This window comes from Monodelphis domestica, chromosome 3 (genome assembly GCF_027887165.1).
Source record: "Monodelphis domestica isolate mMonDom1 chromosome 3, mMonDom1.pri, whole genome shotgun sequence".
Taxonomy (NCBI): Eukaryota; Metazoa; Chordata; class Mammalia; order Didelphimorphia; family Didelphidae; genus Monodelphis; species Monodelphis domestica.
Window position 1 is genome coordinate 322,278,378 of NC_077229.1, and position 15,713 is coordinate 322,294,090.

Here is a 15,713-nt window from a genome sequence, read left to right on the forward strand (position 1 = left end):
CATATGAATGCATGAAAATATGTAATATAATGTAATATATGTAATATAAAAGCTTCATGCAAGCAAGGCTAGCTGCTTTTCCAAATTCTAGACCTGCAGGTACAACTACCTATTGGTCATTTGCAACCAGGTATCTCATAAGCATTTAAAAATTTAATCATGCCAAAAACAGGAATTGCTCTATTTGTCCCCAAACTCACCTCTTTTCCTAATTTTCTTATTTTTGTTAAAGGAATGGTAGTTTTTCCAGTCAACGAGATTTCCAGTGTTGGAGCCATCCTCAATTTCTTAATCTCTTTTTCCCCTCAATGTATTCATCTGTTTTGCTTCCACAAATTCCTTCAAATCTGTCTTCTCTCCATTCACACGATCCCCATCTGAGTTAAGACCTTGCCACCTCTTCTTTGTAGTACTGCAAAAGCTTCCTAATAGGTCTCCCAATCTCAAAACATTCCAATCTATTCCCCACATCAGAAGCACCAGTGGTACCAGATTACTCTATAAGAGAAAAAATAATCTCTTCCACTTGCCAGTTAAAGCACTTTATTATCTGGCACCAATCCACTTTTCTAGACTTATTGTGTTTTTCTATCTTTGATATACTCTACATTCTATACAAACTGGTCAAGGACTGCACCCTATAACCTTCCAATGTGGGCCTCTATGTCTTGTAATGCCAGTCTGATTCTAAGCCAGGAACACACTTGCTATTCCCTCTGCCTGATACAGTGCAGAGCTCTTAACTTCCTGTAAAGCTCAGTTTATGGGCTACTTCTTGCCTGTCCTGATTTACTCAGCTACTAGAATCCCCTCTCCAAATTATTTTACATTTAAATATATGTCCAATTGACTGAAAATCATTGAGTGTAGTGAGTATCTTATTTGGGTGTTTGTATTCCAAATGACTAGCACAATGACTGAAATATAAATGTTTATAAAGTCTATAATGAATGACAACTGATAAAACAGAACATCTTTCCAAATATTGAAATGATAGCACAGTATTATTAGTCTACCCCAAATAATAAATATCCTTTCCTCTCTCCCTTCCATAAATATTATATTCGTAGTTTAATCATTTTGTGAAAGAACAACAGATATATAGCCCAGATGGCACCTGTGTACCCTTAAGACATTAAAAGATCTCCTCTGTGCTAGTGACAGCATCCTCTCCAAAGAATTCATATGAATATACAAATAAGAATTAAACAGTATGAAAAGCCATAGTGGTGAATGGGTATGGTCTATGTTTCTATTTGATGTGGCATTACCCACATTGGTGAAACCATATATTCAACAAAGTGGCAAATAATACTAATACAATGGAAATAAGGATCAGCTCAAAATGTGACAATCACACTTGCTCTTACCAGGCTAAGCATAGGAAAATGGCTAATGGACTTTTTAAGCTTTGAACTCCAGTAAGAGAAAAGGTCACTTTACACATCTGATATATTTTAAATTCTGTATAAGAACACAATTCCAGTAGAACCAAGGACCCTCGTTAGAAACTGTATTTTTGGTCTCACAAAATGAAACTCACTCCTAGATAAAACTGCCTAAAAATGAGGTTCCTTTTGGTGACTAGAGGTTACTAGATTGGGTACAATAAAATTTTGCCTTATGGCAGAGAATTACATTCTGTACCACCAAAGGCTATAGTCCATTTTCATTGATTTTGCTATAAATAGCATTGGAAAAGTATGGTAGATGGTAATAATAGTTTCAATTCTTCTTTCAACAATACGAATATTAAACTACAAAATATATGCAAACCAAACTTAGATTTTTTGGTCTTCTTTTATTTTTTTGAATATAAAAAATTCCTTTTGGCAAGTAGAAGGATGACAAGAAATTATGTTAATATATTACAAATTAGAAATGTTTCTAGCTTTAATGTGTTTATTACCTTACATCCAAGGAAACTAGAACTTACAAAGATGAAATATATGAACAATAATGGCAGAGAGCAATTTTCCTCTAGATATTTAATCACAAATATTTTAGTCATCTTATCCTTTAAAAAATTACTCCAATGTGTAGAAATCTGTATTTGACAATTTATTTAATTACTTATTTTATGGCCATATCCAAATAAGTATGTCAAGTATTTCAAGTAGATGCAATTATTTTTATCTTAATAAAATATCATATGAAAGACAATAAATACATGGAAATTGTTGGCAATCTATGTCAAACTATGATAAAAAAAATATTTAGAAGTTTACTTAGAGTTGATTTTAAATGTTTCATTCCCTATAACTAAGGAAAAATAAGTCATGAAAATTCAATTAACCTATTATTCCTTATACATGCAACACATCCAAATTTCATTTAAAAATGCCTAAAATTTAATCATTTAATTCAAGGTTCTAGCTGCATTAGAGCATCAGAAATATGAGATACCAATTCAGTTTTGCTCCCCAAATAGCCATCAGAATTTTCCAAACTCTAGTGAAACAGATCAAGTCTCTAGTTGTATCTAATTTTGCTTCTCTGGAGTAAGAAAGTCAGTCAAATGATATGTTAAAAAGAATTTTCTTGAATTTGGCTTAATGTCCATAAGGAAAAATAGATAAAAGTAATATGGTTTAAGGTAAATACTCCCACTCCTAAAAAATACTTGGAAATCACAACCAACAAAGTAATGAATGACAACTAGAGAACCAAAACAAACAAACAAACAAACCCCAAAGCATTGGTTTCATGCCTCTGAAATCAGAATAAAAATAAAATTCTCAAATGGGAGAAGTCTTCAGAAATATCAGAAAAATGTAGATGAAGAAAACAGCCTAGGAAAGTAGTACAGAAATCACAGCCTGCTAGTAGAAGAGATTTCCTGGTTCAGCTTCCCCATTTCTTTCTACCATGTCAAGTTTTTGCAATGGTTAAGTAAATAAAACTCTTATTATCACTAAATCCTTTAATATTTTATTCCAGAAATTTTTCTCACATCTTGAAACAAATAACAGCAATAAAAAATTATGTAGGATCTCTGTCAAAACCATGTTTGAGAATATAACCAAACTTATGAAATCTTTTCTGTCTTGACCCCAGTTATTCATCTAACTTAAAATTCCTTCACTCCCAACTCTCTTTCACATCCTTGACAGCTGTATTGCCCCTGACAGATAACCTTTACACATCACTCCTCTCATTCTTCTTCAACTTTGGAACTATGAACCATGATTAAGATAACTGCCATTGTTCCTGGATAGTTAGTGACAATTTAGTCTCCTATAGCCTCATTCACTGTCCTTATAACTATTTGGATCAAATGACCCCTCTCACTACACCACTTCTTTTCATGTATCATCTCCTGCAGTAGAATTTAAACTCCTTGAATTTATCTCACTAGAATTTACACTCCTTCAGAGGAAAGATGATGTCGGCTTTTTATATTTGTCTCTCCAGAGTTTAGCACAATTCTGAGAACATTTTAAAGCTCTTCACTAATTTTTTTTTCATTTAATCATTCATAGTTAAAAAAAAAAACACTTGATTATATATCATATTGTTTGATCCTCACATCAACCCTGGGAGATAAGTGTTATTATTATCCATATTTTACAGATAAGGAAACTGAAGCTGGCAGAGGTCAAATGGCTTGTTCAGTGTCAACTAATTATAGTCTAAGACAGGATTTAAACTCAGGTCTTCCTGACTCCCAAGAGTAGTACCATCAATTGCACCATCTAGCTTACTCTCCAAAGTATACTTTTTGAGAACATGTTCTTAAATTTTGAGAAGTTTTCTTACAAGACACCCAAAAAATTTTACAATGATACACGTAGGGCTGTCAATGGAAGGCTAACTTTGCCTATCAAATGATAATAAAAGCTATTTTCTTAACTTTCTAGTAATTTCTCTATTTTTCATTTTTAGGTTTAATAATTTGTTATTGTATGTAGTAATAACAATATTTCATATCATCCAAAATATTAACTAACATATTTAGGAAATAAATTCTACTTTAAATGAAGTCTAATTCCCACTGAACTACTTGGGTTTTTTAATTTTTTTGTCATACTGAATTTTTATCCTAATTTCATGTTTTTAAAACTTGGGTAAACCCTGTCATCTGGCATCCACTTCTAAATCCAGGTAATGGTATCTAAGCTATCAATGCAAGGGTATTTTATTTAATATCTTTATGTTTAAAGTGATCACATTTGCCATCCTAAAAGTATGTATTCAATTTGGGTTATAATCAACTATGATATAACTTATATAGGATATTTTAAAGGATAACTAACTTTTGTAAATGTTACTGACACTTTGATCATTAAATTATGAAAATGCTATTTAATGTATTGTCTTATAGACAATTTTCTTTTGGAAAAATTGTTTATTTGGGGGAGAGATCTTGAGTAAAGTATTTAGTCTGGGTGCTCTTTTAAGTTCACATTACATGAAGGTGTTTGTAGGATTATTTTGATTAGAACTAGAAGGGACTTGAATTGCTATAGTCCAAAATCTTCACTTTCACTGAAGTCAGAGACTAAGTGACTTCCCCAGGGTTTTGCATATGATATGTGGAAGAGGTGAGAGTAGAGCCATGGTCCTTTAATTTTAAATCCTGCTTTCCTTTTTTTTTTAAGCTATCTTTTCTAATCTATCACTTATATTTCCCAAAGACCAAACTCTTCCCATTGTACTACTGGTGTTCCCTTAGATTGCTCTCTTAATATGTAAATATTCCTGGGAGAGGTTACAAATTAAGCTAATTCAGATTAAATAATTAGGGCTTCTTTAGAACCACTTATTCCCTCTCCCCAAATCATCAAAAGAATAATGTGGTACATTGGACAGTGTTAGGAAAAGTTCTAATCAAATTTGTTCTGACTAGCTGTGTGATCTTGGGCCAGTTTCTTAACAGGTCTGAACCTTAGCTTCATGATGGGTAAAATCATAGGATGAGATTGTAAAGTCCTTCCCAGCTCGAAACTCAATTTGGTATTGATAAAAGTAGGGTAAGGAATAATTTAAAGAGACAAGGTTAAAAAAAGAAAGACTACTTCTCTCATAATTTTGCCTTGGGTCACCCCCAGAACTACAGCACTTAAAGGTTCTGCAATGTATCTTGATTGCAGAATTGTGGAACGGTTTTTATTAAGTCTGACATGTCTTTAAAAACATTCCTATCAATTTGTTCTATACTTTCTTTTATTACCTTTTTCTCTTATGACTAATAAATGTCCTTATCTATTATTTCATTTTGACTGCAACTAGAACTGTAACAATCAGAACTCAAACCAGAAAAATAATGATGATGAAGTTTATGATAATCATAATAATAAGTAATACTCAGAGAAAGAGAAATATAAGAAAGTTTAAAGGGTCATGAGATATAGGGGGTCAGGTGGCTGCATAGATAGTGTGGAACCCAGAGTCAAGAAGATCTGAGTTCAAATCCAACCTCAGACATGAGCTGTCTGACCTTGGGAAACTCACATAACCTCTGTTTTCCTCAGTCTCTTCATTTGGGGATAATAATAACACTTGTCTCACAGGATCGTTCTGACAATAAAATGACAATGTTTTTAAAGTCCTTGCAAGCCTTAATTTGCAGACCTTAAAATACTCCATAAATGATAACTATTATTGTTTCAAAGAAATCATCAATCTATTCTAAATAGGATCTAGATTACACTAGAAAACTAGAAAAAGACTAGAAAAAGAAAGACAGTGTATTTGAAATTTGGGTTCCATAAACTGTTGGTATTTATCTTTTTGTTTGACCATGAGAATAAGCATTGGCCTATGTACTCAGGGCATAAAAGATATGTGTTGACCCCATAAACAGGGGCTACCTATGCAAAATAACACAATGCTTTTCCTTCACTCTCTTATTTGTTTTTCTGTTAAAGTGATGGTGAATATTTTTAAAGGCTAATCCTAGTGTTTTGTTTTGTTTTTTGTAGAAAAGTGGCAAAAGGGGCGGAGTCAAGATGGCAGCTTAGCAAGCAGCAAAAGTTCAGACCTCATGGAAGACCCTTCCTTACCAATACAGACTGAATGCTCCTAGGGCACCGAAATTCAATCTGAACAACAGGACAGAAGCTGGGAACCCTCCTTCTGGACTCAAATCAAAAGGTACGCCCCACCAAAAGCTGGAATCCTAGAATACTCAGGGCTAAGGGGAAGGCAGAGCGAAGGTCCCAGGACCCCTCCCCCACAACCCAGAGGGTTGTGCTGGTTTGCAGGGTCTACCTTGTGAGCAGCTGGGCACCGGGCTCAGAGCATCCAGCTTAGACAGCGGAAGGAAGCCAGGGAGAAACAGGCTGTGGCTGGGTCCCTCCATCTGGCTCCAGTCTCACCCTTGCCTCGGGCACATCCAGACCAATCCAGTTAAACATAATCCCATCAGAACTCCTCAGAGTTTAGGGAGGCGGGCAAAGGCACTTGCAGACAAGGGAGAAGCAGCTGGAGAGAACTGGAGAGAGCCTGGGTGGCCCAGCCTTCCAGGAGTCTTCAGAGCCTCAGTGCTTCATACTACATAAAGCCCAACCCAATTGAACTCAATCCAATCAAAAGCCTCCAGAGGACAGGGAAGCTAACATTCCTCCCCTAGAGACTGTACCAAGAGATCTAACAAAGCTCCAAGAGGGGAGACTGACAGCCCCAAAACCAAAACAAAATGAGAGGAGCAAGAGCACAGCCAAATACAGGGAGCAAAGAAGGGGTAAACTCGAGCAAACAATGGAAAAAGAAGTAAGAAATTACAATAGACACCTTCTGCACAGGTAATGAGCAAAGAGCGAATGAAACAGAGGGGGAGAACCCAGCAAAGAAAAAATCAGAAATCCCAGCGAATTGGATACAGGCTTTGGAAGAACTCAAAGTGCAATTCAAAACACAATTAAGAGAGGCTGAAGACAATTGGGAAAAGAACTTAAAAACTAAGATAAGTCATCTGGAAACAGAAAATAGTGTCTTGAAAGCCAAAATCAACCAGCTGAAAAATGAGGCAAAGGAGATGAAAGATGAGGCAAAGCAGATGAAAGATGAGGGGAAGAAGATGAAAGATGACCTCCAAAGAAAATCCGACCAAAAGGAAAAGGACGACCAAAAAACTAAGGATGAAATCCAGTCTTTAAGAACCAGAATACAACAACTTGAATCGAGCGACCTCACAAGGCAGCAAGACACTATAAAACAAAACCAAAAGAATGAAAAAATTGAGGAAAATATGAAGCATCTCATTCACAAAACAGAGGATTTAGAAAATCGTTCAAAGAGAGACAATTTAAGAATTATTGGCCTACCAGAAGACTATGACAAAAGAAAAAGCCTGGACATTATATAACAGGAAATTATTAAAGAAAACTGCCCCGAAATCCTTGAACAAGAGGGAAAAGTGGAGATTGATAGAATCCACAGATCACCTCCTGTACTTAATCCCCAACTGACAACACCCAGGAATGTTATAGCCAAATTCAAGAACTATAAGACCAAAAAAAGATATTACAAGCTGCCAAGAAGAAGTCATTCAGATACCAAGGAACCACAGTGAGGATAACTCAGGATCTGGCTGCATCCACACTGAAAAAAAGAAAGGCATGGAATACAATATTCTGGAAAGCAAGGGAACTAGGTCTACAACCAAGAATCAACTACCCAGCAAACTGACTATATTCTTACAGGGGAAAGTATGGTCATTCAACAAAATAGAAGAATTTCAAAAATTCATAAAGAAAAGACCAGACCTGAAGAGAAAATTTGATGTCCAAGCACAGAACTCAAGAGAATCATCAAAAGATAATTAAAAAAGAGGGGGAAAAAGAAAAACAAAAAAAAATTTTTAAGAGACTCAATATGTTAAAATGATATGTATCCCTATAAGAAAAGAGGTCATTGGTAACTCTTAAAAGCTGTTATTAGCTGGGCAGCAAAAAGAAGTATACTTAGAGGGAACAGCAACAAACTGTATAGGATGAAAGGACAAGACATAAATAGGTATATAGATATATGCATGCAAAAATACATACGCATGGGGGCAGCTGGGTAGCTCAGTGGATTGAGAGCTAGCCCTAGAGACAGGAGGTCCTAGGTTCAAATCCAGCCTCAGACACTTCCCAGCTGTGTGACCCTGGGCAAGTCACTTGACCCCCATTGCCTAGCCCTTACCACTCTTCCGCCTTGGAGCCAATACACAGTATTGACTCCAAGACGGAAGGTAAGGGTTTAAAAAAAAATACATACGCATGAGTATGCATATATATATATATACATATATATATATATATATATAACTAGAGCTTAAAAATAGGTTAATATTAAAAGAAATGGGAAAAGAAACAAATGGGGGTAAATTTATATGTCATAAAGAAGCTCATGGTGGGAGGGGGGAGAACATCAATACACTGGAAGGGTAAAGAGGTCAGAGACAGGAAATACTCAACTTTTATGTGCTTTGAAAGTGACTCAAAGAGGGAAAAACAATCCAATCCATTGGGGGCAGAGAATAGATTTGCACCCTATAGGGGAGTAGAAGGGTAACAAACTGGTGGGGAGGGAAGCAGTACAAGAGAGGGAGGGAGCGGGGAATTAATTTTAGAAAGACTACAGGGAAAATAAGGGGGGGGATAAATAGGGAGGGGGTGGAAAGGGAAGTAAAATAAGGGTGGGAACAAGGGGGACTGTTCAAAAGCAAACATTGGTGTAGAAGGAAATAGTGAAAGAAGAAAAGGCAGGTAAAGAAGAAGAAATCAAAATGCTGGGAAATACACAGCTAGTAATCATAACTCTGAATGTGAATGGAATGAACTCACCCATAAAACGTAAGCGAACAGCATAGCGGAGTAGAGTCCAAAACCCTACCATATGCTGTCTACAAGAAACACATATGAGAAAGGTAGATACACATAGGGTGAAAGTAAGAGGGTGGAGCCAAATCTATTGGGCATCAACTGACAAAAAGAAGGAAAAAATGCAAAGGAAGGAGGACTTGCAGTCCCAGATCTCAAACTATACTATAAAACAGTGGTTATCAAAACAATTTGGTACTGGCTAAGAGACAGAAAGGAGGATCAGTGGAATAGACTTGGCGTAAATGATCTCAGCAAGACAGTTTATGACAAACCCAAAGACCCCAGCTTTTGGGACAAAAATCCATTATTTGATAAAAACTGCTGGGAAAATTGGAAGACAGGGTGGGAGAGATTAGGTTTGGATCAACACCTCACACCCTACACCAAGATAAATTCAGAATGGGTGAATGACTTGAACGTAAAGAAGGAAACTATAAGTAAATAAGGTGAACACAGAATAGTATACCTGTTCGACCTTTGGGAAGGGAAAGATTTTAAAACCAAGCAAGACTTAGAAAGAGTCACAAAATGTAAAATAAATAACTTTGACTACATCAAATTAAAAAGTTTTTGTACAAACAAAACCAATGTAACTAAAATCAGAAGGGTAGCAACAAATTGGGAAACAATCTTCATAAAAACCTCTGACAAAGGTTTAATTACTCAAATTTACAAAGAGCTAAATCAATTGTACAAAAAATCAAGCCATTCTCCAATTGATAAATGGGCAAGGGACATGAACATGAAATGGGAAGGGACATGAGTTCTCAGCCAAAGAAATCAAAACTATTAATAAGCACATGAAAAAGTGTTCTACATCTCTTATAATCAGAGAGATGCAGATCAAAACAATTCTGAGGTATCACCTCACACCTAGCAGATTGGCTAACATAACAGCTATGGAAAGTGATGAATGCTGGAGGGGATGTGGCAAAGTAGGGACACTAATTCATTGCTGGTGGAGTTGTGAATTGATCCAACCATTCTGGAGGGCAATTTGGAACTATGTCCAAAGGGCACTAAAAGACCGTCTGCCCTTTGATCCAGCCATAGCACTACTGGGCTTGTACCCCAAAGAGATAATAAGGGAAAAGACTTGTACAAGAATATTCATAGCTGCACTCTTTGTGGTGGCCAAAAATTGGAAAATAAGGGGATGCCCTTCAATTGGGGAATGGCTGAACAAATTGTGGTATATGTTGGTGATGGAATACTATTGTACTAAAAGGAATAATAAAGTGGAGGAATTCCAGGGAGACTGGAACAACCTCCAGGAAGTGATGCAGAGTGAGAGGAGCAGAACCAAGAAATCATTGTACACAGAGACTGATACATTGTGGTACAATCGAAGGTAATGGACTTCTCCATTAGGGTCAATGCAATGTCCCTGAACAATCTGCAGGGATCTAAAAAACACTATCCACAAGCAGAAGATAAACTGTGGGAGTAAAAATACCAATGAAAAGCAACTGCTTGACTACAGGGGTGGAGGGGATATGACTGAGGAGAGACTCTAAATGAACACTCTAATGTAAATACCAACAACGTGGAAATGGGTTTGAATCAAGAACACATGTGATACCCAGTGGAATTGCACGTGGGCTATGGGAGAGGTGGTGGGAGGGAGGGGAGGGAAGAAAAGAAAATGATCTTTGTTTCCAATGAATAGTGTTTGGAAATGACCAAATAAAAATTAAAAAAAAAATAATAATACTAATGCTACTTAATATATCCTAAATACTCCAGCTGGTATCTATGAGAACCATAGAGAAATGTGCCTCTAGTAGGACTGTTGGATGGACCCCTTGTTTGGAACTTATGGGAAGTCATGAACAAGAGTTATAAAAGATGCAAAGGTTTGGATGGATTGTGAATAATATTAGAATAAGCAAAGAAAGCTAAAATCACAAACTTATTTAAGTGCTACTAGCTTAGAATAATAAATTTAAGGCCAAAAGAAGCCTTAGATGTCACCTAATCAAACTCCTTCATTTTAAATATGAAGAAATTGAAGCCCATAGAGATTAAGTGACTTATCCAAGCTCATATAGACTGTAAGTTGAAATTTGAACTTAGATCTTCTGACTCCAAATCCACTTCTCTTTTGGCTATACCATACTACTTTCTTTGGAGAATCACATGCAGCAATACATGCTAAGCATTTTGTAAAGTATTATATCCATGTATATTGCTATTATTGATCATGATCATCAACCACTGAAGTCTTACTCTTCATGCATGTCTGGTATGAAAGTAACCCTAAACTCTAAGATTATGGCAAGAAAAAGTCAAGAAAGTTTTGAGTAGTGTCTTTCACCTGAGGACTAGTCAGTCTCACTAAAGTCTCCCTAAGGAGAATGAATATCTTTAGAGGATTGGATCCCCAGTGATGATTTTTTTTTGGCCATAGCAGTCTATGAAGATTATCTGTGAATATGGAAGCATTATAATTTATTTTGGCAAAGAGTTCCCTGCACTGATGAGATCACAGTTCTTCAAAAGTATTAAAGAAACACAAATTATACAGTTTAAAAAAAGTGGCAAAAGGAATTTAAGATAGGAATGAAAAAGTATTAAAGTAGACAAAATAAATGTAGGCAGAGCCAGGGTAAAATGTGTAGGCTCTGCTGGCCCTATTGATTTTTGTAAACAGTTTCCAAGGGTATTTCTAGTTATCATCCTATATTTCTAAAAAATAAAACTATTTTGATCATTGACTTCTTCATTCCTTTGAATTAGCATTTTGTTATTATTAAGGGCAAAGGTTAACTTCTTGACTTTTTGTTTTTAGAAATGAGAGTTTAATATTTGGTTTTCTTGTTTTGTTTTCCAGTGTTCCATGTCATTATTATCCACAAGAGATATGGTCCTTTCCAGGATTGTCATGAGGATAAAAATGAGATAATATTTGCAAACATCTCTATAAACCTTAAAGAGGGATGAGTAAAGGGGAGGAACATTTATATAGCACCTACTATGTTCCAGGCACTGTGCTAAATTCTTTTAGGAATGCTATCTCATATATAAATGCTAGCTGTTATTATTATTATTATTATTATTATTATTGATAACTGCAACATTTCTATTTGTTTTGAAACAGGCAAAAGTAACAAGGAAATATCTATACCAAAATGACAAGATAATAGAGAGTTTTGGGCATCAATAATCTGACAACTCTTAATCTTAATTCCTCTAGAGTCGATTAATATTAATAAAGGAAATATAATGGAAGAGATGGTTATAATAACCAAATAATTTGAACCCCAAATTGGATAATCTTAACTTCAAATCCTCCAAAGTTTTCTGAATAGTTTTATGTATTAAGAGTATATAACCCATACTCTGTTATTTTATAAAGGACAAGTTAGCCTGGCAGATTCTAAAACATGAAGTTTATACTTTCAAAGCAGTGTGGGGACCTAAGATTGCACGGCTCAGCAGGAGAACTAAACCTAGTAAGAGGAATCTATATTAAAAGTGACAGTAATGACATGCAAAGTACCATTTTTACATCAGTGTAAGACATGTCAGATTACGTGTTGAAAAGAATTGGTGGCCCAAATATGTGTTTGAAATCGCCATTTTTAGGGCAGGTGTCTTTCTTTCCTTTGTTTCCCCCCCACACATCCTTAGAATTTAGGAAATGGATTTATGACCTCTAGATTAAAGAGAAGCATTCAACTAGTCATTGGGCTGAATTGGGATGATAGATTCTTATGGTGTGCTGATTACTCATGGAACAAAAATTACCTCCTTGATATACAAAACTTACAAAGCTGCCCTATTCCCAATCACTTTCAAACTGATGCGAAATGGGTATGCTTAAAGAAATCTATTATTTCACATGCAAGAAAAAGAGAAAACCACACATCACTACAATGCAGCACTCCAACAAGAAAGTCCACCACACACATGTCAAAACTATTTGGCTTGATATTGTGTAAGACTGGGTTTCAGCAAAATGGTATAAAAGTTTTAGAATTACTCACACTTAATTTGTTCATTAAGATCACTTCAACTCGCTGTTGAAGTTTTTATTAATAAATGTAACTGGATTATGAGCAAAGTGAATTAGTGAATAACAATGAACAAGAAACATAAAGATACTGCTTCTAAATTTCTCACCCTGTCAGTAGGTCTGAGCTATCTCAAGTCTATATAATGCATAGACTTAAAAACTGAAGTAATGCACCCTTACTCACACAGATACAAAGTGTCAGAGGCAGGCTTTGAACCTGTTCTCTCGTCCCCACATCCAGCACTTTATCCACTATACAGTATATACAATACATTGACCCTCCAGAGGCTACCCCAGGATTTGAAAAAAACTAAGGTTCAGAGAGGTTGCTCATTCTCTCAGTGATGTTTCTCCTAACCTCCCTGTCTGTGAATGTTATCTGTGAATGCCGGCTAACATCTGTGTGTTTGTGTTCACCACAGTCACACAAACCTGCAGTGGTCTGAGTATTCATATTTAAAAACCAGGCTGCAGTGTTGAGCAGAGTCATGTTGTCACCTGAAGGGAAAGGCCAAAAGGAAAAAAAAGAAAGAAAGAAAACAAGAACTGTTTGGCTTTGTGCTATACGTTGCATAAATTTAAAAATTATTTTTGTATTCCTGTAATTCATATAAATTAAGTTTCAGTAATTTTTCTTTGAATAAGTGAACAAAAAAGGTTTTTGGATGGGAATTCATTATTTCTAGTGGTGATTTTTTTTTTCTCAAGCAATGAAAGACAGTTTAAGAAGTCATCATTTTATATAAATCATGCAAACAATTATTTCAAATCTTACTAAAAGTTTCTATTGCATACAAAAATTTGAACCTCAAATTGCTGTCTTATTTGTATTGTAATGAATTATAGAAGGTACAGTTTCTTGAACTTCTACTGGAAACAAAATCTCTGCATTTGCCAGTGTACAGAAATTTTAAGTTTTATAGATTACAGTGGCTCACTGTTTCTGCTCTTCTAGGACCAAAAGTAAGCAAACAAATGATACTTACATTAGGTGAGAGTAGAAATAAATACTGTATTTATGTACCCACACATGCATGATTCATGTTGTTATAGCTAATGTTTTTCTAAAAATGCATCTATATAAATGTTTTAGTTCAAAAATTGCCCAAAGTATATTTTATATAAATAGGCAACCACAAATGTAACTCTACAGATGAATTAAATCCAGGACTTAGAAAATATCATAATTAATTATAGAAATATACATATGACATAATTTTAGTTAAGATATACCATTTTGTTTTAGTACTAATATGCTTTATTATTTTAGAATATAGATTTTATAAACCAGTGCTTTGAGTCTTCTATATGCCCATGGCTGAAAGGACAGCAATAGAGAATCAAAATATTTTGTAAATTATTTTAAAATCTCACATTTTACCAAAATGAGTTATATCTTTTAAATCAAAGTATAAAAGAAGACAACTTATCATTTGAATTGTTCATATAATTGAAAAAGAGTCAAATGACCAGAATTTCTTGAGAATTATCAACAATGAGATATAAGTAGAAATAATCAATAGCAATACTTTTCAGTGCATATCAATGGAAAATAACATATTAGAATAGTATAGGAAGTTAATTATTTGTAAATGCTGAATAGATATAGAAAACTAGATTTAAATCTCATTTTAACAACTGGAAAATAAAAGCCTGATAATGGCATTTGAGAGTATAACCATTTTGAATCATAGCAATCTTCAAGAAGAAAAAAGAAGTCTATATTCACAAAAGAAAATACAGAGCAAATAATAACCAGAAGGAAAAAAAAACTCACCTTCTGTGCCATTGGGTGTCATGGAACTGCTATTTATATGAGCGTTATCAAGCTTTTGACCACTGGGGGATTCACTACTACCACTTAGTCGGCTATGTGGGCTGGTTAGATCCTGCATTTCCATAGACCTAAAGACAAGAAGCCTTCCATTTGACAGATGTACTAAATTCATAAACAATTCTTTAATTTGGTTGTTATTTGATATCTTCTTTGAAATAAACTTGTACAAATTTTCTTGTATTCTTTTTTGTAATTCAAATGGTTGTCTTAAATTTTGCTAGTCCTATGATGATATTAACAGCCAATGAGAGAGAGCAAAGTCTATATCCATCAGAGATCACATTGTGATATATGTGTGTGTATGTATATACATATATACACTATTCAATCCCTACTTTATAGAACTCCAAATTGAACAAATATTCTGGGAGTCACAGCTCAATACATCAATTTTTTAATATTAAAGGAGAAATTCAATCTTGGTACAAAAATTTCTAAATCGTGTGTTACAAAAATGCTTAAAAACACTTTTTTGCAATAGGAAAGGTGCATTATATACACAAAATATGAAGGGCCATCATTTTATTGTCGGGTGTGCTCCAAAGAAGCAATAAATTAGCACTGTGTACTCCCTCATAATTTACCACCCAATTGTAATTTAATGGGTCTCCAAACCAAATAAAACACTTGAAGCCTACAGTCTAGTGACAGGGAATGAGATATTCCTGATGCATGTGTTTACTCTGGCAAACTACTTAATTGTTCCTCTGTTTCCCTTGAAACAAATGCAGCATTAAAACATTATTATGTTGGCTCACTTGTTTGCTTTGTGGATTATATACAGCGTGCCCAATTGAAAAGGGATAAGGCCAACATACAGGGAATCCATACAGGCATTAGGTTGCCTTAGCACTCACTAGTACCTCAGCTGTCACTTAGTCAGGGAAATAAGAACAATTCTACTTCAATGCTATAATTTCACATTTTACAATATCAAAACAGTGAAATTCCCTCTGAAAGTTCTTATATTCAGTAGTTAATTATTCTATAAAGGTGCAGAAGCCACTAATCATGTTCACTAGTAGAGAACTGCCAGTAGAGAACT

At 35.0% G+C, this 15,713-nt stretch overlaps 1 protein-coding gene across 10 annotated transcripts in view; it reads right to left on the bottom strand.

The window, feature by feature from the left end:
- EYA1 (EYA transcriptional coactivator and phosphatase 1) overlaps window positions 1-15,713 on the bottom strand; it is a 225,279-nt gene that overhangs the window by 136,670 nt on the left and 72,896 nt on the right. For all 10 annotated transcript variants that reach the window (XM_056824103.1, XM_056824102.1, XM_056824099.1 and 7 more), the window contains one exon: window positions 14,609-14,736. In XM_056824103.1, the coding sequence (XP_056680081.1) occupies window positions 14,609-14,736 (128 nt within the window). The remainder of the gene's footprint in view (window positions 1-14,608; window positions 14,737-15,713) is intronic.